This window comes from Coptis chinensis, chromosome 7, assembly GCF_015680905.1.
Source record: "Coptis chinensis isolate HL-2020 chromosome 7, ASM1568090v1, whole genome shotgun sequence".
Classification (NCBI taxonomy): Eukaryota; Viridiplantae; Streptophyta; class Magnoliopsida; order Ranunculales; family Ranunculaceae; genus Coptis; species Coptis chinensis.
Genome location: NC_141462.1, coordinates 8,984,172 through 9,008,455, shown reverse-complemented (window position 1 = coordinate 9,008,455; position 24,284 = coordinate 8,984,172). Strand labels below are relative to the sequence as shown.

The following is a 24,284-nucleotide window of genomic DNA, read 5'->3' as shown; positions in this document are numbered from 1 at the left end:
ATTTTCTAACAAAAATTTAAATATTTTCAAAAGAGTCGATGCGTATGCACGGGCCTACAAGCTAGTATATATGTATATCTTTCAATTCTTCTATTTTTGTAAAAAAAATAAGGTTGAGAATCTCTATTTTAGAAAGAATAATGTAATCAAACGAGCAGAGCGAACGATCTGGGCAGAAATAAGAGTTATGCAGACAAAAATTAAATTGGTTGGTTTCTGTCTGTCCTCACCTATCTTTCTCCCTCTTTCCTTCCCTCTCCCTCTCAACCAAACTCTAACTATCTTTCTCTCCCCACCCACAAACCCATCTATCTCTCTCTCTTCTTCACCCTCCGCTTTCCCCACTGCTTAGCAGTTATCTAGTCAACAAGGTTAGTTTTTTTTCAAATAATAAAATCTCTTTGATTTCATTAGAAGATTTCAATTTCAGTGTTTTTACCTCCTAATTTCAAAAAACACCTAAGAAGTTGACTAACTCAATATAATCCGACCCAATCCGAATTGGTAGGGCTAGGGCTTGGACTGAAAATTTAAAGACGGAATAGGGTTTGGTCTCATGCTCGGGTTGAAGGATTTGAAACTCGGATTAGCCTCGGGTTATATCTCAACCCGAACCAACCCGGCCGAAGTCCACCTTTAGATGTAGATGCGCGAGTAGACACGTGTTCTACCAGAATAATTTCTGGTACTGATGAAAATCATTATTATAAATTAGTTTAGTTGCACAAGTTAAAACGACAGGTACAGACGTAGAATAGGAAGTTAAATTGCCCACGTCTATTTTTTCTAGTTATCTACTTGGAAGTCCACTTTTACGTCTCTGCTTCTCCCTATTTCTGTGCGTAATTCTTCTCTGATCCATGATTTGATCTTCTTCTACTTCATCCAAAGCTTCTCCACACTTTCATTTTACCTTGAGAACAAGTAAGACTTTTCAAGCTGGCTAAACTTATATTTAGTTAAATTGTTTATTACTTACACTGGTTGTTTCTCCTCATTTTACATGGTTAATTTTCATGCCCCTTGCTTAACAATTAATTTCATACAAGTAAAGTAATTTAATTTTAATGGATTTGTTCTCTGCCACTATTGCTAATTTGTTATTGTTGGTTCTTGCTGGCAATAAAAAGTTTTCTCAGACAAGAATAAATTGCTACTGCTGAATAATTGACGCAGGGAGGGAGAGAAGGGATGGCCACTTGTTACTTCTTGGCCCCGTTACTGAATATTGTCACTCCTGATCGACACTGTCCAGCAAAGCTGTTGCAGTTTCAGACCAATGGCTTCTGTAATTCCTCAAACCACCGTTTCCTTAAAGTGCGTCCACACTTGAGGAGCTCTACCGTCCCCCCTGGTAGGATTTTCTGCTACCAAGATGAGACTGAAAATAAACCTCGTAGTGAAGCCGCTGGAATACAGCTCTATGGTGAGATTGAGAAATTAATGACAGAAACTGCAAAGAGGTCCCAAGATGGTTGGGGTGTTTCAGGAGACTGGCGTGAAGTTGAGGGAGCTTGGGTGCTAAGACCAAGAAATTCAAGACCGACATCCGTTGTCCATTTCATTGGTGGTATCTTTGTTGGGGCTGCCCCGCAACTAACCTACCGTTTGTTTCTTGAGCGACTTTCAGAAAAAGGTGTTTTGGTGATTGCAACACCATATGCTAGTGGCTTTGATCACTTTCGCATTGCAGATGAAGCACAGTTCAAATTCGACAGATGTGTCCGATCTTTACAAGACATAAGTGATCTTCCTACTTTTGGGATCGGTCATTCTTTGGGATCTGTGGTACACCTTTTAATTGGGGCTAGATATGCTATTCAACGAAGTGGAAATGTGTTGATGTCATTCAACAATAAGGAAGCAAGCTCAGCTGTTCCATTATTCTCTCCTGTTATTGTGCCTATGGCCCAAAGCTTTGGTCCAGTTATCTCCCAGCTCATATCATCTCCCACAGTCCGTTTCGGCGCCGAAATGGCAATGAAGCAATTCGAGACCCTTAGCCCTCCAATTATGAAACAAGTTCTCCCTCTGGTTGAGCAGCTTCCTCCCTTGTACATGGACTTAGCTGAAGGCAGAGAAGATTTCATCCCAAAACCTGAAGAAACACGGCGACTAGTAAAATCCTATTACGGTGTTGCCAAGAATCTTCTGGTAAAGTTTAAAGACGATACCATTGATGAAACTCCAATATTAGCGCAGTTGCTAAGCTCAGAATCTGCCATTAGTTCACTGCTGGACATGTCAGTTCGTTCCTTACCCGGAGACCATGGAAGTCCGTTGCAACAGGTTATCCCAGATGTTCCACCAGGAATGGCTGATGCAGTGAACCGTGGAAGCGAGCTTTTGGCAAATCTGACAGTGGGAACACCGTGGGAGACAGTAGCCAGAGAAGTGAACAGCACGTTAGGCGTGGACATCAAGTCCCAGATCTCAAAAGATGTTGACTTGCTTGTGGATGTGATTGCTTCATGGATGACATCCACCATGGGATCAATGCTTCTAAAGCCATGAAATGGCAGACATTGTGAATAATAGAGAGAAAAAGTGAGTTGCTCTGCTGGGAGAGGGTTACAAATTTGGGAAGATCACATTGACTTGAGAGGTGCACCGTGCACCTGACCTGATGCGGCGTCCATTATCCGACACATGCCCATTTTATGCATTCCATGTAATTGCAGTGCATATCATAATGAGTGTTGCACCAGACAAGGTTGGCTGCTCAATAAAAGCGGCGGTGCAAGCACATAATTCTATGTACATCGGTTACAAAATCTACTTTTCATGTATATAACTGTTATTCTGTTTTAATTATACTAAAGTCTAAACCATTGAAATTTGAAAAGTACAAAATAATTACGTTGTCACTTGCTTCGACTGATGATTTCTCCTTGGGGTTCTAATGAAAAAATAAAATAAAAAATATGCACAAACACATTGAACTATTGAAGCTTTAGGATGATCAAGTGATCAACCTACTCATGATGCGTATGTATATTTCTGTGTTCAATTCAATGTACATGAAGCAGGATTAAACTGATTCTGTGCCGGTGAGTTGAAACATTGGCGTGCCACCCGTAGATACAAAAGTAAATAGGAAAACAGCTTATTGGTCCTTATCCTATTGAAAAGATGAGTGACAGACTGACAGTTGAACGTGGAAATGAATGATGAACAAATGAATGTTGATTTATCATGCATTAGCAGTGGTAAGAAAGAAGCAGCTAGGTTGTGTTAGTAACAGTTTTATCACCACCTCCTGAAAATGTCAGGAGCTCTGTTTCTTGGAGTTCGGCTGTGATACCATGTAACTAAACCGGATAAATGACAACAAAACATCACTTTAAGTTGGAAAATATAGTAATGACCACCAATTGTGGCTAGTGGCTACAGTGTATTTGATCGTACAAGAACACCTTCTTCCGTTGTCCTATTACATACCACGAAGCATATGTCATGCTGACCTTCAAAGTTTCTGCTGCTTCTTCATTTTCCTAACACACTAAAACATAGAAACTGGAAGACTGTTTTATTGCAATTTAATTTCATTTTCTTGAAACCAATTCAGCCTTGTGCTTCTGTTATATCTCATTTTCTTATTCATTACCTATACAAAAAATTTGTTTGCGGCTACTTCAGAAAGCCCTTCTGGGATTCAGGATACCTGCCGCTCGGTCTTCTTAACCATTCATCGACATTGCCTTCTCCTAAAACTCCTTGCTGAAAGCACTTTTGTTAATAATACTTTCAATCTTCTTGAACCCGGTCCAGGTTTTAACACACCTAAGTTATCACTCAAATGAGAACATGAATCATTCATCTCCCCCTTTTGAGAACACCACCCACCAAATGAGAACTTTCCATTGTGTCGTTGGAGAAGCTGTCTATCAATTTTATCCAGTACTGGTTTACTTTTCTTGAATTTTCTAGCAAATGGAGCATTACTTAAAACAATTTTCCTGTAATCTCTCAAGCCAAGAGACCGTGGATGCTGCTTTGGTGGTGTATCCCATGCTATGTAATGGAGATCGTGGTTTACTGTGGTGTTCATGTATTCCTGTGAATTGCATATCAGTGTCTGAAAGTAGCCCTCAGGAGATGAGACAAAATTTGTGTAATAGAGGAGAAGGGTCCTTGGCAAATTGTCCCAACCTCTTATACAGTACTCAGAAAACGATCTGGATAATATTGTCCAAGCAGAACCTGAATAGTGAATACAGAAAACAAATTTGGGGGTTACAAATTTACAATATATATGCGGATGCAATGGACTATTCAGAATCCAAATTACTCTACAGGGGGCAGCTAGATGGTTGTGATCGCTTCCCTAAAGCATCCTTTTGTCCCTAACTAGATATCTTTATAAAGCTTAATTATTAATTACGACTCCTTAGTTTAATATACACTGAATCCAGATAATAATAGATATTGTTAAGTTGGTCGAAAACCGTGTTAGTAGCACCCTTGATCTTATCCTTTACAATTAAAATATAGAAATGTAGATTATGCCAGTCCACGTGTTGTATTTAAGTGATGATTAAGGCACTTAAGTATTGAGTCAGGGATCCAAAGATCTGTTGGACTTCATAACTAAATGATTAATTTCCAACTCCTACAATCTGTTTGGCCCTCTACACCAGCAGGAAAGCACGTTCATTCAATCCCCACAAACTGGAACAAAGGCCACAACATGTGGTCTCACTACACTATGCAATTTGAAAGCTGTGAACATCTATCTCAACTCCCATGATTAAAATTCTGAAGTGGTCTGCAGCAACATCAACACTCTAAATTACTATTACCTTAACTGCAAACATATTGATATAGTACAAGCGCATGTTTTTATTGATGTATCCGTACATATAAGCATGAATTATTGATGGGGATTAGTATCTTAAAGAAAGATATGATAAAAATGTTATAAATCAGCTTTCAAGGTATTGGGAAATGCCCATGCAGTTTTAGTACTTAGTACATTCTCTGTACTATATTTTTGTTAAATGAAGAAATGAACACTCTTAAAATAATTTCCATGCATGCTCATACAATTATTCAATGTATGCATATGTAACCATGCTTTGATGCTTATTAATGTGCAATGAAGATATGCACATTACTACCTCAGCTTTTTAAGTTTTAACAGGGGTAAGGATAGTTGGTTAGTGAATGATCAGAAAAATGTCTGTATTCATGTATGATTTGAGTATCTTATACTAATAAAATGATGTGCTGAAAGTTGTAAAATATAGCAAGGAAAAACCTGTGTACAGCTTGAAGGCAGTAGGCAGAGTCCTCTGTTTTATAACCCACCAGATCTCTGATTTATTAAGACTATAGAGTCCAGGATCTATAATGATTGGCCTCCCTCTCTTATTCCTACAAAATTTTACAACAATTAAGTTGTTACCACCATGCAAAGGTACTTGTACTTCCAAACCAGTTCAAAGAAACTTCGTGATTCTTACTGTTTCCAGCCCAAGTGACCACTATGCTGTATGAAATTGAGATCTCTAGGCAAGTTGGAGAAAGCATGAATCAAATCTGAGAAAAGGATCACAAGAAAATCTCATTAAAAACAAACCGAAATATCCAAACAACTAATAGCAACTTTAGACTCACTTACCTTACCATCTTGAGTGAGTAAAGGATAGTCAGAAGAACTAAGATTAATAAACCAATCCCATTTACAACTCCTTAGAAGCATTGCCATTGCATGAAGTGTAGTAGCAAGCATTGTAGGTCCTCTATAAGTGACTAAATTTGGTTTGCCAACCACCCAAACATTGCCAACTTCAGCGAAAATCGGGTTGCCAGATACAAATTGCGCTAGATCAAGATGTTCAGTGTCAGGTGCACCTTGGTCCATATGAAGAAGGTAGTAATTTCCAGGATGGTATAGTGCATATAGAGTGCGTTTGAGCTGATTGAGATCTCCTTTTGAAGCTGAAATGAGGTATGCAAATGTTACAGGATATGGTTCTATTGGTTTTAAGATCTTAAGAGTGTTAACTGCTTGTAATCTAGATATTGGTCTAGTTAGAAGTGCTGGGATGTAGAGTATAAAGAAGATAATAAAGGTGAAGATGGAAGGTATCATGATCTCTTTGATACCCATTAATGGAGATGACAACAGTTGCAGAAAACATGAGAAAGAGAGAGAGAAAAGTGAAGGGAGGTGAAGAGCAGTTATCTGCCAAATGTGAAAGTAGTTATCAAGTTATTGTTGGAAGTTACCTGATGTGAGGAGTAAATGCAAGGAAGAGTACAAATCAGGTAATGGTACGTTACTTGAAGGGAAGGCCACCAAGGTGGCAAGCTTGGACTTGGTGCTAGTGTGACTTTATTCTCAAAACAACTGACCACAAAAAGAGTAGAAACAATCTTTCTCTTTTTAGATAAACAAAAATACTCGGAGTGTCTGGAAAATCGATTTTTCTTTATGTAATCTGTGTAACAAACTAACAATTTGGGTTGGAATAGTTCTGTGACAGTAATTGTTGTGGTCAAGGACTCCATGAGAGTTGCGCAGAAGACCCTGTTCCCTTCTGAATAGGTAATTCCCACTTCAAGTACACTATAGGTAGTGCAATCCCCACTGAAGTAGATATGGTTATTGTCCTAAAATTTGGCCATTACTATATATATATATATGTAAAAAATCATATAAATAGGAATTTTACCTAAAACGTTAGTGGAAGTGTGTAACTCACCTAATAATATCTTTTTTCAACACATTCTACCTTGTTATTTTTATAAAGTAATAAATAAAGCACCTAAGGCTACTGAGGACCATCCAGTTGCCCAATTGGATCATCATTTCTGAGACTTTGAGTACGTATTGCCGGGTCTGGCCAACCTAAAGAAACGCACACAGGTTTTCTATGTGGATCGTCAAATACCCGAACCTGTAAGGCTGTAACATTCAGATCACCATATTTGTCGTGGGGTCGGCCCACACAGGAGAGCAGAGAGCCAGAGACCTTATGAGTATCCATCAGGTTGAACTTTTTGAAAGACCATTTTTCATAATAAAAGCACTAGTGCCCAAGAAGAAAGTTTAGGAAACGTGTGAAGGCATATGCATCTCTGACCGGCAATGCAGATATAACTTAGCTTGGGTTACTAGAATTCGAACAGCTGAAGCCAGTAAAGAAACTCAAAAAGCACTTTGCCAGTGACAGGTAGGGCAAAAGCCAAAAGCTTCTTGATGGATAACAGATCGTTCATCACATTTTTGAAGACCACCTAAAAGAAACGTCTTGGTGAATTTTCAATCAACACAAGGCTTGAGTCCAAATATCTGAAAATATTACCTATCTTGTCTTGATGAATAGAACTGACTTGTAAGACACATTGAGCTTCACATCTTCAACGCTGGAATGGGCAGGCTGGTAACAAGCTCTAAACATGTAATGGGTCCTTGGGTCATTTTAGCTTATCTAAAAACCTTTTAATGATGTAAATGGAGACTCTCCCCCCTGAAAAGATATTAGAAGTGACAGTACCTCCTAGGCAAGAAGGAAGAAGCATTTGAAGTCAGTGATTATACCATGTAAATTCTCATTCCCCAAATAAACCGCATCTATATTGTACAGTATCTGTTTCAACCAGAGGTATACAGACCTTGACATAATTATTGAAGTTACAATAAGGAGTCATTTACAGCTTTTATAGGACTGCTAACCGTGGATGAGAAGTAAAGAGAGCCATGGCCAATAGGCAAAAACTAGATCAAGTTTTTAATTCCTGATCTTTCTGTAGTGCATGCAGCTGCCGCATCAGATATTTCAAGTACAAGCTAAAATTTTGACAAATTTAAAAGAAAATCAGCAAACCATGAACATCATATAATTCAAAGGTGACCCCACCCTCCACATTTTGAACACATGATGTTGCCAGTACCACCGCAACCTACACCATACCAAGAAGTTAAAACAAAAAATTAGAAAGGTTCAAATATTACTATTATATACTATTATAGACAAAATAGAAAAGTACAGGTTGTATTAATACATTAGTGTTATCAAGTGAAACTAATTTCTGAGACCTTAAGAAATCTGCACTGGTGGCAGTAGCAGTGTTATAGTTTGGAGAATCTCATACATAACGTGAGGGTTTAACATAATTATTCCAAGAATTTGAAATGCTCAATATCCATTACTCTAGCAACTGTTTTCCAAGGCCTTTCACCTTTATGGATGAAGAAAGTAAAAGGCCGTAAGAGTGTAAAGCACTAAAGCCAATAAGAGAAACTGCCTTTATAAGATCTCCGCCTACCAACGGTTTGCCTATCTAACCTTGTTTGGTCAGTTAGCAAGAATTCATAATACTTCCAGCGTAACTCCCCAAGAAACATACATAATGTAGTAATGTGCGACCTCTTTTCTGTTTAAGTCCCCATTAACTGAGGGAAAACAAGTTTTCCATTCCAATTTGCCATGTATGTTCTTTAACTTTAACAGACATTACTTGAGGTGACCAATCTCATGATTTTGCATTAGATAGTATTATAAGTCGTGACTCGTGAACAAAGATAGCCAATATTTATAAATGGTTTCAGTTATATTACATTATATTTTTCAGTTATAAACATTACAAATTTTCCCTTAGAACTTTAACAGTTTCACATGAAATGGTTAACGAAAGGGAGAAATTACCAAAATTTTCTAACGATAAGTAGAAGTTTTGGAATCCAAAGAATCCAAAGAAAAGAAAATTCACGTAGGCTAGTTTTGGAATTCTAAATACCTAGGCACCGAACTTTGACTGTGATCCCTTGGCTCTCCATTATAGAGTCAATATATAAGCCAGACCCAGTGCATGTCAAACAAAGCACTGCACCTTTGGCTTCACAAACACTGCAACGAGGATTGTCACCAATACTTTTTTCTGACAAAGCAACTGGTTCCTCAATTATCTCCTCTGGTATAGGTTTATCATAGCAAAACGAGGAATTGTCACCACTTCTGGATCTATGCATATCTCCTACTAAAGCTTGCCTGGCCTGAAGCATTAACAAAATTTCCAATAAGTCAAGTCGGAAAAGAATTTGCAATTATCTCAGTTGATTTTCTCTTTCTCTTCTGCATTTGTGGTTCAAACACATTTTGATGCATATCCAAGATAGACACAACTAAATCAAAATATGAGAAGGCCAGGTCTGTCATTTCCGTCTCACACCAATGCCCATTTGGGCACTGAAAGTACATCTCTTGCTTAATCATCAGTGAAACAATTATGTACAAGAGAAAAAAGTAAGGAAAAAAAAAAGTTACATACCAAAACTGTAGGTCTATGGCAGTTGTCTAGAAGAAAACAGACGAATAGATACATATTAAGAAAAAAGACAAGGAAGAGGAAATTACTAACAATAACAGAACAGTAAACTAACACAAATCCTCATGCAAATCTTACAAAGGCATGAGCCACAAACACCTTTATAAATTATACATTGTTCAATTTATATGGTAACCATTGTGAAGCTTCAATGTTCCCAAGAAACTATTCTTGTATTAGCACTAACAATTTGATTAAAATTATTGGTAGAAAGTCTAATGTTTCTCCATGCTTGACCACGTGAGCTTTAAAATAAGTAACATAGGGTTCAAAAACAACAAATAGGCTTCCACTCAGTCCACAAATCGACATAGCATATCTAATAAACTTAGATTCAAACAACCTAGCAATGAAGCTCTGCTACGGAAGGAGGTACAAGGTTCAGCTTCATGACAGAGATAGACGAATCGTATACCGTGTAGCATTCCACACTCTTTCAATAGATGTGGGCGTCTTAGACACCCTTTTTGTATGTTGACAATGTAATACGCCATTCAACTCTCCAATGCGCTTCTATGCCTATCCTAGTGGAGGCTTAAATGTTCTTATCCAAACCAATCTTATAATCAACTCACTGAAACTATTTCCAGAAAATGTAGCATCCCTCGATTCACCAAAGAGTAAGCTTTAAAAAAATCTGGACTAAGTTCTAAAGCTAGAATCAACTTGACAAGGCAAGCTAAATTCCAAGTAGTAAAGACACAATATACACTTTACTGGCTAATGAAAACTTTGCAAGAATTGTTAAATCGTCTTTATCAGTAAACATTACCCAAATCTCAAATCAACCCAACATAACTCAGTGGAATTTCTTCATACCCTTTACTCCAATCATGCCCACAAATCCACCAAAACCAATGCTCAAAACAACAAAATTATCAAACATAATACAAAAAATAAGTATAAAAGAAACTGGAAAGAAAAGTCTCACCCCATTCAACTTAAGGTGAGAAACTGAGCTTTTGCAGAAGATTGCATTGATTTTTATGATAGGTTCTCTTTCTTTTAGCTGAAAGAATGGTTTTTTATCAAATGAGGTATTGAAAGAAATGGGAAACGGGGTGGTTGAAGAAAAACTAATGGTAGATTCCATTACAGAGTTTTAGTTCTTATGAAATTTTAGATTTGAGGCTTGTATAGGGAAAAAAACAAATGGGCTATAAATGAAGGCTTTGAAAGTATCGATGTTTTGTTTTTTTTATGTCGTTGATAAAACAGACAAAAAAGAGTTCTTTCATCTTAGAAATAACTACCTCATCTCTGATATGGTTGGGAAATTTTTATCGAAAAAAAAAAATTATAGATAAAAGAGATAATTGAAAACATTTATGAAATATATACGGCACATTGTGATTTTTGAGGAGATGATTTAGGGAGCAACATTACCGATAAAGAGAAAATCAAACTTCGAAATATAAATTGATTTGATAAATGATAAAAAGAAGTTTTTGTTGGAATTATCCCTCACATGAGGAGAGAACGAAGTTCATTCTACGTGGAAATGTTTGAGCGCGATCCGCTAAGATTGGCCTTGACCAAGGCGCGACCCACGACTTGGTCTTGCCCGAGTCGCGATCCGCACCCAGGTCTATTTTCAGAGGAAATTGTGGACCGCGAGTTTGCAATAAGAGTTAGAGTTTTTGGCAAAACCTAACACCCAGAAAACACACGAGAGGCAGCACAAAAGTCAGAGAAAATCCAATCTTGAAAGCTATCAAGATTGAGAAATAACCTTTACAGAGAGACAATCCTGTAAAGAGATAAGAGTGATCTTATAACACCTCGTCTCTTTATTTTATTTTCCTATAATAATGATAATAATGATGATGATAATAGGTTAAACTAAATATATGATAACTATCAATTAAGGATAAAAGTCCCGTAGGTAAATAAATAAGTTTCATCATTGTTTTTCGGTGAGGTTTTAAAAACTAAAAAAATGGATTTTCACGTAGAGTTTCTGGGGGGAAAAACACATAAAAACCTTTATACATAAAAAAGGGTTTTACTGAAAGAAGAAAAGGAAGATTTTTCTGAGAGCTAGCTGGTAGTCGGGGCATACAACAAGTGAGTAGATATTTTACGGTTTTTAAATTTTTCGTTTACTGTAGGTTTTATGATACGAGGAAAAAAGGAAATATATTATTTTTACTGTTCATACTGTTCACATGCTGTTTTATTCAGTACTGTATGCCGTTTAGTGCTAATTGCGTTTACATGTTGAGTTTCGACTGAAGAACCAATCTGGTCTCCGGAAAGAAAAACTAGTCAAGATACCTTGATAAAAATCAAGTAATCAAGTGATTAAGAATTTATGTAAATTACTTTGTATATATATAGGTATTTAATATGCATTTTTCGCGTTTTGGATTGAACTGTCGAAGCCTTGAAACAGGTTGTTAATGGCGTCGCCATAAGAACCAAATCGTCATGATTTTTGTTGTGTTTGAATGATTGGTTTTGTTTGATTTTGTTGTGAGGTTATACTGTTAGTTTGATTTTGATTGTTGATGTTGGATTGGGCGCTGGAGAATGCGATGTTGAAGCTCTGTAAATGCGTTAATGGAGGCGCGAACTCGAATCGGTACTATTTAATTTTGTTGTGTGTTTTGGTAGGTTATACTGTGGTTCTAGTACGGAACTGTGTTGGTGAATGGAGATTTAATTTCGTAGTGGGTTGGGGGCTGTTGAAGCTCTAGAGAAGCCATTAATGGCGGGTCGATCGCGATTTTTATAGTATAAGGGAATTGAAGTTTTAGGGTATCGGCAGATTTGGTTTTTCAAGGGTAGTGGAACCGTGGGGTGTATAATGGTGTTAGGTTGGTGGGTTGTGGTGGTCAATTGGTGGAAGTGGCGAGCTGGTGAGGGAGGAGGAAAATGAACAGTAAGGGTTTTGTTGTTGGGCTTAGGCCGAACTTAGTGGGTGGGCTTGAGTGTTTTAAACTTTATATTTCATTTTGGGTTTAAGTTTTAGACTTTGGGCCTTAGTCTTTGGGCTTTTGGGTTAGAGGAGTTTAAGACTAGTTGATTGCTGTTGACCTGGCTGATTGACTGTTGTTGACCCTTGGCAGGTTGACTTTGACCAGTTGACCCAGTTTGCCTTTTAACTCGGATTATGATAGGTCTAGAGCTATTAGCGTGCTTGGCTTTAGGCTAAAACATTTCTATATATACTTGTGTACATGTATTAACTACTATGTGATATTTCAGTCTGTTATGATATATAACGTTATGACACTTAGACATCCATATAATTAATAACGCGTAAACCAAAAATATATAAAACAAAATACTCCTCCATTATCTGAAATAATGTATACAATAAAGTTCAATAGTGTTTTCAACAAATTTACCGCACCCTTTTAGAATCTCTCCACTCCTCAAGTTTGGAAATGAGATTTTATGACTGAATATGTCATGTGATAGGTGGGCATTTATTGAATGTGCCATAAATGGCCCGTTAGCGTTATAAATGGGTATTCATTGATTATTCATTGATTATGCCATGAATGACCTGGGTATTCATTGAATGTGGCGGGAATGACCTAAGGTACAGAGGTACTAAAGGGTGGGTGTATAAGAAAAGTAATTAATTAATTGATAAAAGAAATTGATTTGATTATGCGAGTGTGTTTGCGCTTACATTTGAATACCTATAGGATATCTACACATGTTATATCAAATTTCTAACTTTCGTTTGCAGGAGGGTAGGACTTAATAATATTTTGTGCAGGAACGCGGTCCTACCCTTATACAGAAGTGGATATCGGTATGTTTTAATTAAATTACTTAGTTATTAAAACGAGTTATTATAATGAGTTAATATAATGGAAGTTTTGATTGGGAAGAAACTATGCCGGTTGTAATGACGGAACTACCTGTCTTCCAAGCTGAGAATGATTAAGTTATGATATATTTAAAGTATTAGTTTGATAAGTAAAGACTGGAAATGTTTATATGTGGTTAGCCTACTCATACCTGCAAATTTCATTTTGCTGACCCATGTTTGCTTTGTTTTGGCAACGTGGGTGTGTTCTTGGGAACATAGGTGGAAGGCAGTAGAACCATGGTGTTTGATTTGGATTTATTTATGGAGCAGTCCGGGAGTTTATTTTATTAGGTCTGATCTTTTTGGAAGTATGTAATAACGTAGTTTCATATTCATGTGACATGAGAATACGATGTTTAAGACTTATTATTCTTAGAGTTTTATATTGATGATTTTTGGACGGAAGATAGTCTTTTAATAAAGTGATAATTTTGGAGATATTTTATTGTTAAGTTGATTCTTTATGATGTGGGTTTTCGATTTTGGCATGTGATGTATCCACCCCATCATAGCCTGGGTTTTTAGACAATTGAACATAGCGATGTTTGAGATATTTATATTTTAAATATTCACTTTGTAATTGTTTAGAAATTCGGGCTGTGACAGATCTAGTAAGGTGAGAGACTGAAATGAGAGATTGTAATCTTCATTCCCACTTTATAAAGGACTAGCTCTTGTGGAAGTAGGCACCATTGGCCGAACTACGGTATATCTTTGTGTTGTGGTATGCGTTTAATTATGCTTTACATTATTATCTGTTGTTAATAGTTGTTTAGCGAGTTGGGCATGTTAGTATAGGTTGTAGTTGATATTTAGAATTTGTCTGGAGTTGAATTGTATTCAAATACAAGTTATCTGTGTAGTGGGGGAATCAATTAGTATTGGTATAAACCCCAACAAGTGGTATCGGAGCCAGGTTAGATTAGCCGAGGGTGTTATCCAAATCTTGGTCGGAAGGTGTTTGACAAAATTCCTAAGAGAAAATTTGAGTTTAAATAACTTGTAGAAATGGACCATTCCGTGAACACTCGCATGACGAGTCTGAATAGGAAGAACTACACCATTTGGAAAGCCAAGATGGAAGACTTGCTTTATTGCAAGGACTTGGCACAACCCATTGACAATGAAGGAGAAATACTGGAAACGGTTGCTGCGGCTGAGTGGAGCAAGCTTGATAGAAAAGCAATTGGGTACATTCGATAGTGGATTGACGACAATGTCTTTCACCATGTATCCCAAGAGACTATAGCTTTTGGCTTGTGGAAGAAACTCGAAGACCTTTATGAGAGGAAGTCGGGCGGAAGCAAAGTGTTGGTCTTTAAGAAGTTTGCCGACACGAAGTACCAAGAAGGTTCTTCAATGTCTGAGCATCTTAATGAATTACAGAATACCATCAATCAGATGCATTTGATGAAGATTGATTTGGGAGATGAAGTTGAGGCTTTGTTTCTATTAGACTCTCTACCCGAAAGTTGGGAGACATTAGCAGTCTCTCTACACGGAGCAGCCAAGGATAGAATCGTTATCATGGAGATGGCTACCACGTCTTTGTTGAATGAGGAGACTAGAAGGAGTTCAAAAGGTAGCTCCTCTCACTCAAAGATCCTTGTCACAGAGAAACAGGGGAGAGATAGATACAGAAAAAACCATCTCGTTCTAGAGATGATGACAGAAGTAAATCTAGGGGTGAAGCTAGAACTCCTAAGGCAGAGTGGCAATGTTACTATTGTGCCACCAAGGGCCACTTCAGATATGAGTGCAGAACACTGAAGAGGGATGAGAAGAATAACTGTGTACATGAAGACATGGTGTGGAGGAATGAAAAAACAAAGGAGATAGATACTACCGCACTAGTCGGCGACCTAGTGGAAATCAGGTCGATTGTGTGTGTGTCTTTGTCTTAGTACCTCATGTCGATCTGAGAGTGGGTAATAGATATAGGAGCATATATCACGTCACACCGCACATGGAATTCTTCACTACCTACAGTGGTGGTGAATATGGGTAACAGTCAGTGGCGGAGCTAGGAATTTGAATGAGGGTGAGCCACCCAAATAACCAAGTATACAAAACCCGGCCGGCCGGGTGATAAACATATGTGATTAAGTGATAATTGATAACTATATTTTTAGTTGTATGACATTTTCATAAACTTAGCTATATATTTGGGCACATTGTTTATCTTTGGATTCGGAATAGGGATGGTCTTTGAGTAGTTTGTACTTTGTAGGTATTTCCACTTCCATAATCTCTCTCATAAGAGGCAAATAGGAACAAAATTTTCACACTTCTAGAATGGCAAAGAAAAATTTCACTGAATTTGCATCCGTTAGTGGTGGAAACATCCATCAATAACTTAAACACAATGTTTTTAGAATTCCTAATCTCCAAATTCCAACTAGATCAACTTAATATTTTGCAATATATCATGACATCGTAGACCGTATGAATACAACCTCTTCTCCTGAGCAATTTCACACCTCCAACTCTCCAAGCCCATTGCAATCTTTGGTGATAATAATACATAAATAAATTCTCAAATCATCTGCTCACTCTTTTGAAGTTTTTGCATTACTTCATTTTCAATAAACAAGAAAACGAGAGAAATTCGTTTTCTATAATTTTTTCCTAATTAACCAATTTTATTTTTTTGAATGGGAGGATTGAGTATTAAGCCAAATGCTGACCCCCTCTTTCTCAAACTTGATGAACACAAAGACTAAGACTACACCCGAAATCTGGTGAATAAAACGCATACTATTGATGGGGAGTGATGATACTTATTGATCACGCTCTTCCTAGATGCTGGTTCCACCAGAGGCAGCGTAGCTAACCCGAGACCAGCTAGCCAACCATTGAGCCGCTTAGTGTACGTACCTACTGAACCACAACTCAACCTAGACTCCACTCGAAACTGGTTCCTTCAATGGCACAGGTGGAAGAAACAATGCCTTCCCATTTGCGCCATTGCCTAATGACCATTTCTTCGGCTTCATTCCTTTTATTGCCTCTGCTTTCTTTCATGTCCCACTTTTGTACCTTTTAGTGAATTTGGGTGAGCGGTTCGAAACTTTCAATGTCTTGAGTCTTGAGGTGTTTCGGTTTTAGTTGTTTTGGCTTCGTTTCGAGTCCGTACATCTTCTTTGTGAAGGAAAGAGAAGGCTTATTATATCATTATGGTTTTATTGATGAAGAAAAAAAATATAAAAAATGAAATAGGGTAGAAGATGAACGGAAGAAGAGGATGCAATCATGATTGCCATTTCAGTTCTTGTTTGCAATTCTTTCTAGTTCTACCATACATACACTCTTATACATGATTAAGTGATAACTATATTTTTTTTTGGAGAAAGTTGAGGGTACGCCAGGGTGTACCACAGGACTTTAGCTCCGCTAATCGGGTAACAGATGGCGCCTCAAGATTATAGGCATTGGTGATGTTCATGTAGAAACCAATGTCAGCTACACCTTGACACTCAAGGATGTAAGACATGTCCCTGGCATTTGGCTAAGTCTAGTTTCGGCTAGGAAGTTAGATGACGATGTCTTTGTAAACTCATTTGGTAACGGGGTATGGAAACTAAGTAGATAGATGTTCCATTGTAGCAGCCAGAGGGAAGAAAACTTGCTCTCTTTACAAAACACAGGCTAGTTTGTGTAAAGTAGAAGTGAATGCGGCAGAAGAAGAAGCTTTCTCCAAATTGTGGCACAAGAGACTGTGTCATATGGGCATAAAAGGGATGGAAGTTCTTGCTAAGCAAAAGGCCTTGCCAGATATTAAAGGTACACATTTAAATACATGTACTCACTGTTTGGTAGGAAAACAACACAGGGTGTCTTTCCAAAGATTCTCATCTCACAGAAAGGACAATGTCCTTGAACTAGTACACACAGACTTATGTGGTCTTATAAAAGTGAAGTCCCATGGGGGAGCTTCATACTTCGTGACCTTCATTGATGATGCATCAAGAAAGATATGGGCCTATAGTTTGAAGACCAAGAATGAAGTACTTGGCGTGTTTGAGAAATTCCACAGCATGGTGGAAAGAGAGATTGGGAAGTTGTTGAAGTGTATTCGCTCAGATAATGGGGGTGAGTATATTTAGCCATTTGAAGAGTATTGCCATAGTCATGCAATTTGTCATGAGCAGACCGTTCCCAAGACATCGCAACAGAATGGAATAGCAAATAGAATGAACCGTACCATTGTAGAGAGGATGAGATGCATACTATTTCACTCTAAGCTACCTAGAACCTACTGGATAGAAGCAATGCGTACAGCCGTGCATGTAATCAACCTATCGCCGTCGAGGCCTCTGAATAGTGACTATCCAGAGAGAGTATGGTCAGGCAGAGATGTTGATTATGGATACTTGAGGGTATTTGGGTGTAGGGCATTTGTGCATATTCCAAAGGATGAGAGATCCAAGCTTGATGGAAAAGCCATCAAGCTTGGATCATACCATAGCAGAGATGTTGTGTTCCTGGATGGAAGACCAAACCATAGCAGACTTTAAGGAGGGTGAGAAGCTATAGGCTTTCACCAATGATCTTGTTGATTCAGAACCAGAAGTTCCTACTGTGGAACGTGTAGAAGGCATTGAGAATGCAGAGAACCATGAGTTTAAAGCTCATGATGAGAATCCTATTGCTCATGATGGGATAGAACCTATTGGTATAGAAAATGCAGAGGAGATGCATGAACCATCACCAGAGCAAGTAGAAGTGCATCCTCCTGAGGCACCAGCAGATAGGGCAAGAAGGTCAAACAGAGAGAGACTAGTTTCAACCAGGTATCCACCACATACGTACGTTCTACTATCGGATGGTGGAGAACCTATGTACTATCAAGAGGCACTTGAAGGTATAGACAAATAAAAGTGGTTGAAGGTCATGCATGACGAGATGGATTCTTTATATAAGAATCACACTTATGAGTTAGTTGAGAAACTGCAAGGACGAAAAATTCTCAAGAATAAGTGGATATACAAAGTCAAGCATGAGGAGAACAATCCTCACCAAAGGCACAAAGCTCGCATTGTTGTTAAAGGATTCGGTCAAAGGAAAGGGATTGACTTTGATGAGATTTTCTCTCCTGTAGTGAAGATGACTTCTATCCGGGTGGTATTGGGTATGACCGCAAGTATGAACCTAGAGGTTGAGCAGCTAGATGTTAAGACAACTTTTCTTCATAACCTTGAAGAAGATGTCTACATGGACCAGCCAGAGGGGTTTGAGGTCAAAGGCAAGGAGCACCTAGTATGCAAGCTGATAAAGAGCTTGTATGGGTTGAAGCAAGCACTGAGGCAGTGATACATAAAGTTGATTCCTTTATGACGAAACAAGGATACAAGAAGTCTGCTTCCGATCATTGTGTGTTTGTTCAGAGATATCCAGATGGGGATTTCATAGTGCTATTATTATATGTGGATGATATGTTGATAGTTAGCCCAAACATCAACAAGATATCCAAATTAAAGAAAGACTTGAGTAAGTCCTTTGAGATGAAAGATTTAGGTCAAGCAAAGCAGATACTTGGGATGCGGATCACTCGTGACAGAAAGAGTGGGAAGTTGTGGCTTTCTCAAGAAAGCTACATTAAAAAGGTGTTGAAGAGATTCAACATGGATCAAGCGAAGCCAGTCAGTTGTCCGTTTGGTGGCCAGTTCCGCATGACCAAAGAGATATATCCAAAGGGTGAGCATGAGCAGAGTCAGATGGAAAAGATTTCTTATACATCTGCAGTGGGTAGCTTGATGTATGCAATGGTGTGTACAAGACCGGATATTGCTTTCGCCGTGGGTGTTGTAAGCCGCTTTCTGTCAAATCCGGGTAAGGAACATTAGGAAGGTGTTAAGTGGATATTGAGATATCTCAAGGGCACTTCCAAATTGTGTTTGTGCTTTGGTGGAAGTAAGCCCTTACTTGAAAGCTACACTGATGCAGACATGGCAGGTGATGTTGACTCGATGAAGTCCACCTTCGGTTATTTGGTTACCTTTGCAGGGGAAGCAGTTTCTTGGCAATCAAAGTTACAAAAATGTGTTGCCCTCTCCACTACAGAAGCCGAGTATATTGCAGCCACTGAGTGTTGCAAAGAGTTGTTATGGATGAAGATGTTCTTCGATGAACTAGGGCTAAAGCAGAAACAGTTTGTAGTGGAGGTATCCCACCTCACTGTTTTGGAGGGAGAGATTGTTGGAATTATCCCTCACATGAGGAGAGAACGAAGTTCATTCTATGTGGAAATGTTTGAGTAGCCGACCGCTTCGACTTAGTCTGCCTGCAGCGCCAATCGCCCAAGTCTATTTTCAGAAGAAATTGTGGACCGCGAGTTTGCAATAAGAGTTAGAGTTTTTGGCAAAACCTAACACCCAGAAAACACACGAGAGGCACCACAAAAGTCAGAGAAAACCCAATCTTGAAAGCTATCAAGATTGAGAGATAACCTTTATAGAGAGACAACCCTGTAAAGAGATAAGAGTGATCTAGTAAAATGAGAGACTGAAAGGAGAGATTGTAATATTCATTCCCACTTTATAAAGGACTAGCTCTTGTAGAAGTAGGCACCATTGGCCGAACCACGGTATATCTTTGTGTTGTGGTATGCGTTTAATTATGTTTTACATTATTATTTGTTGTTAATAGTTATTTAGCGAGTTGGGCATGTTAGTATAGGTTGTAGTTGATATTTAAAATTTGTCTGGAGTTGAATTGTGTTCAAATACAAATTATCTGTGTAGTGGAGGAATCGATTGGTATTGGTATAAACCCCAACAGTTTTCCCATGACTTTTTTATATTGGACAAAAGAAACAATATCTCAAAATACTCTTATAGATAGAATCTACCTCTACCAAAAGCAAGGCCCAAAATATCGAATTCGGTCAATATTTCGATGTTCCTAAAAACTTATATATATCGGATATATTGGAAATATCGGAGATATATATTTTTTTGTTGACTAGTCAAAATTTTGTTTTGTATGTTGATATATAGGAAATATCGTCGATTATATCGGAAATATCATCCATTATATCGAAAATATTGTCAATATATCAGTTAAAGTCAATAATATTTGGTTAAAGTCAACAATATCGGTCAAAGTCAACAATTTATATCGTATATATCGGTCGATATATATTGTTATATCGGAAATTACGATATATATCAGAAAAAAATATATATTCAATATTCGGTTGAGATATATCGAATATATCCATGTCGGTGTACCAAAAAAATGATATAAATCGGCAATATATAGGATATATCAATGATATTTTGGGCCTTGACTAAAAGTAGTGGGTCATTTGGTCCTCAAATAGGATGAACGAATTATGGACGTAAGTTGCGTATAGAATTGATCACACGATCATAGTTTGTTAATACATAATTTGCTGATTCTCTAGTAATGTGTTGTAAATGTCTAAATTTGTTTTAAAGGACTATCAGGATATTACACCAAATTAAGATTTAGCTCTTAAATTAAAGTGAAATAAGGGGATGTCCTTTTGTTAATGGGGTGGCTGTTTTTTATGAAGATGACTACGTATTACGTCTATGTATTGGAAGTGGTAGTGAACTTTGAGTTAATAATTCAAATGGGGATCCATGATTATGTTGGAATCAAGTCACACGTAGTTTTTGGGGGTGACTTTTATAGGCATTGAAAATGTACATAGAATGCGACACGTGTACTGATGAGTACATATATGCAGTCGAGATGAGTGACATGCTTCCATAAGAGGCATGTGGGTAGTAGTCATAGGTGTTCAGGCTTGTTTGAGCTGTCATAGAGTGTAATAATGGTGAGTACTCCGCAATGATAGTAAATGACTGTGATGGTTAATGTATTAAGAGGTAAGTGATGATGTCACGAGGTGGAGCCAAGTGACAAGTCACTTGTGCTGATATGTATGCGAGTCTTTGAGTATGTCGAGTGTCTGAAGTCGGCTTCAACTGTGATTAGTATCTGTGTGTCTGAAGTTGAGCTACCTTGAAAGAGTCGTTGTATATGGGCCTTGTGCAGTGTGGGATGTCCCTTACATGTATGTTCAAAACTAGTTCATCATGGTTGATAAATGAAAATTCCTGACTTTCACACCACAACTTATGAGCAAGAGAACGATTGATTTTCATCGATAATAAACTCACGCAACCACTCTTAAGTTTGGTATAAACATTAAATTTGTTGTTATCATCTTCTGATCATTTTTACTTACATTTTAATGTAATGCTAGCCCAAGACATACGCTAACCACAAAACTCATGGCTTTTCCATCAGCTAACCGAAACTATATATAGCTTTTAAGCGTATCTCATCCACTAGTCTACTTGCATTGCTTTGTCGACAGAAATAGAAGACTATGGAGAATCAATGTTTTTAGAAAATGAAGTTGATCTTTTACTAGTGTAGTAGTTGCGTATCAACCAAGTGCATCACATTTGCGATGGTGCAATACTAAATGAATTGATTTCTAAACTTGATCCTTGTCTGTAGTTTTAAATGGCTATTATTCATATCTGGATCTCAAATCTGAATTCTATATATCAAAGTATCAAACTTCATCAGTGATTCTTTTAATTCAAAGATAATGATACCGACTTAGAATGTAGAAGTAATCGTTGAAATCAGTAATATAAAGAGTATCGTGCCGACTTCTAAAAGTTCAGCAGATGGTATTTCTCCAAAATTTCCAACTACCAACTGCCAAGAGCGAACATGTGAGGGGTAGTATCGTAATTGTATATTTTAAAGAAGACACTTTATGTCTTTATTTATATTTGGGTTTCCAAGGGAAAGGAACTTCTCAACAACTGCCACGTGTACTACCGCGTCAAAGCATAGATTCTCCCAAGAAAGTGTATTTAAATGAACACGTGTACTAATGTCCCGCGGGCAACTTGCCATTTCACCATTGTTAACTATTAAATGAACCCCTCACTCTTGAATGCTTTGTTAATCCCCAAACTTCACTTTTGTATAAAGCTTAAAACCACCCCAAGGAAGGAAAACTATCAAATTTTCTATAACAAGGAAAAAAGGTCAGTTCTTTTTCAAGTATCAACTTCATTTTAGTATATTGAGTGATCATTTTGAAAACAGGTTAGCTTTGTTGAGGTTGGTGTGATCAAAATGATGTATGACCCATGTCTTTATATCATGTTTAGATCCTGTTTTTAAGGTTTTAAAGATTGACAAGTTTACACTGGAATGGCTGGTTTTGGTTTTTTAAATAAATCAAAGGCATATCTTGTTTTCTTAAACATCTCCTTTGTGTTACTCTTTGGTTTGTTCTTGAATGCCCATTTCTTCACATCAAAGAGTAGTCTTGTTTCAAGGTCTAATCTACAATTGATTACTGATGCTAAAAAAGATTGCAGAGAGCTACAAAACCTGAAAGACTATAAAGCCAAGTGTCTGTTTCTTAAATCCCAGCATTCATGTGACACCAGTGGTTACATTGACTATCTTTACTTGTTCTATTGCTTGTGTGGGAATTGGCCTTTTCTGGGTTCTACCCTTGTTATCCTTTGGCTACTTGTGTTGTTTTACATCTTGGGGGATACAGCTTCTACTTACTTTTGTACATCACTTGAAAGCTTGTCAAAGGTATTGAAATTGTCTCCTACTATAGCTGGAGTTACACTCCTATCACTTGGCAATGGGGCGCCCGATTTTTTCTCTAGCATTGTTTCGTTTGTAGGCACTGGTTCAAAGAGTGTAGGTGTTAATAGTGTTCTTGGGGGTGGTTTCTTTGTTACGTGTATAGTGACCGGGGTCATAAGCATTGTCGTGGCTCCAAATCGAGTGGCTATTGATAAATCTAACTTTGTTAGAGATATTTGTTTCTTCCTCCTTGGGCTTCTGGTCTTACTTTTGACTGTTGTCGTGGGGAAGATTAATCTTTGGGGTGCAATTGCGTTTGCTTCATTGTATCTCGTATACGTGTTTGTTGTTTACAAGACACATGTCCATCTGAAGACTGACATTGAAGACGGTGTAATTGCTCTTGATTCGAGCTATGACAATGAATTAGGTGTTCCCCTTTTGCGTAGAATCGGAAGCGAAGAGTTTTTGAGGACAAAGAGTGAAGCTCTTGAAGCCAAGGGAGACTGCAAAACTAAGAGGAACTGTTCTAGTTTGAAGTCATCTGCAATACTCAATTGGCTTATTTACCTTCTAGAACTACCCCTCTCAATACCAAGGAGATTGACCATTCCTGTTGTTTTTGAGGAGAATTGGTCTAAGCCATTTGCAGTTGCTTCAGTTACATTAGCCCCGCTACTGTTAGCAGTTATATGTAACTTCCAAATTAGTGACATGGGGTTTAAAACAAGGGTTGCTATTTACATAGTTGGAGGACTAGTGGGAATTTTCTTTGGGATTCTTGCATTTTTAACAACAGAGAATTCTAACCCGCCGCAGAAGTTCTTGTTCCCTTGGCTTGTAGGAGGATTTGTGATGAGTGTGGCTTGGAGCTATATTATAGCTAATGAATTGGTTGCGTTGTTAGTTTCAATTGGGTATATCCTTGGGATCAGCCCTGCAATTCTAGGCCTAACTGTGCTTGCTTGGGGTAACTCGCTTGGAGATTTGATAACCAATGTCACAATGGCATTGAAAGGAGGGCCTGAAGGGACCCAGGTTGCAATCTCAGGTTGCTATGCAGGGCCGATCTTCAACTTATTCGTGGGATTGGGCGTGTCTCAGATTATCTCAACTTGGCATGTTTATCCATCTACTGTTGTGATCGCTAAAGACGTATTTTTACTAGAGACATTGGCCTTCTTAGTGCTTGGATTGCTTTGGGCTCTTGTGATTTTGCAATGGAGAAAGATGAAGCTTGATCGGTTCTTGGGTGTAGGGCTTTTAGCTATATATTTGGGTTGCATTTCTTTGAGGTTGGTTCAGACACTTGGTTCCCTGTAACATATAGTCATCTTACACTTTTGACATTGATTACACATTTCACACTTTGCATTTTGAATGAAAGATCTCGATAATTGTAGTGTCAATCTTTTATGTAAGTTCTGATGCTTTAAGTTGCTGGGCAATGTAATTATGTGTTTGTGGATATGTTGGGTTTAGCAATTAAAGACATCTCCATGTTTGGTCA

At 37.9% G+C, this 24,284-nt stretch overlaps 4 protein-coding genes and 1 long non-coding RNA gene across 6 annotated transcripts; 2 read left to right on the top strand and 3 right to left on the bottom strand.

The window, feature by feature from the left end:
• Nucleotides 1-718: 718 nt before the first annotated feature.
• Nucleotides 719-2,865, top strand: LOC147485837 (uncharacterized). 2 transcript variants are annotated; one of them, XM_086575302.1, is made up of 2 exons: nt 719-924; nt 1,177-2,865. In XM_086575302.1, exon 2 carries the CDS (start codon nt 1,192-1,194, stop codon nt 2,512-2,514), a length of 1,323 nt encoding a protein of 440 aa, XP_086431428.1. In that variant the 5' UTR covers nt 719-924; nt 1,177-1,191; the 3' UTR covers nt 2,515-2,865. The 2 variants fall into 2 exon arrangements, with proteins under 2 accessions (XP_086431428.1, XP_086431427.1); XM_086575301.1 differs by having other exon boundaries at nt 737-924; nt 1,131-2,865.
• A 458-nt stretch (nt 2,866-3,323) lies between these two features.
• On the bottom strand, nt 3,324-6,263 carry LOC147485836 (beta-glucuronosyltransferase GlcAT14A-like). Its single transcript, XM_086575303.1, has 4 exons — nt 5,629-6,263; nt 5,466-5,541; nt 5,261-5,376; nt 3,324-4,203 (listed from the first exon to the last, which is right to left on the bottom strand). The coding sequence occupies exons 1-4, from the start codon at nt 6,113-6,115 to the stop codon at nt 3,689-3,691; spliced, it is 1,194 nt and encodes a 397-aa protein (XP_086431429.1). The 5' UTR covers nt 6,116-6,263; the 3' UTR covers nt 3,324-3,688.
• Nucleotides 6,264-6,674: 411 nt separating this feature from the next.
• Nucleotides 6,675-7,478, bottom strand: LOC147485835 (uncharacterized). Its single transcript, XR_015203309.1, has 2 exons — nt 7,314-7,478; nt 6,675-7,245 (listed from the first exon to the last, which is right to left on the bottom strand). It is a non-coding gene; the product is annotated as an uncharacterized LOC147485835 (long non-coding RNA).
• Nucleotides 7,479-7,543: 65 nt separating this feature from the next.
• Nucleotides 7,544-10,680, bottom strand: LOC147485834 (DnaJ/Hsp40 cysteine-rich domain superfamily protein). The gene is made up of 3 exons (XM_086575304.1): nt 10,268-10,680; nt 8,749-9,004; nt 7,544-7,911 (listed from the first exon to the last, which is right to left on the bottom strand). Exons 1-3 carry the CDS (start codon nt 10,427-10,429, stop codon nt 7,853-7,855), a joined length of 477 nt encoding a protein of 158 aa, XP_086431430.1. The 5' UTR covers nt 10,430-10,680; the 3' UTR covers nt 7,544-7,852.
• Nucleotides 10,681-22,064: 11,384 nt separating this feature from the next.
• On the top strand, nt 22,065-24,284 carry LOC147485833 (cation/calcium exchanger 2-like). The gene has a single exon (XM_086571533.1). It carries the CDS (start codon nt 22,379-22,381, stop codon nt 24,095-24,097), a length of 1,719 nt encoding a protein of 572 aa, XP_086427659.1. The 5' UTR covers nt 22,065-22,378; the 3' UTR covers nt 24,098-24,284.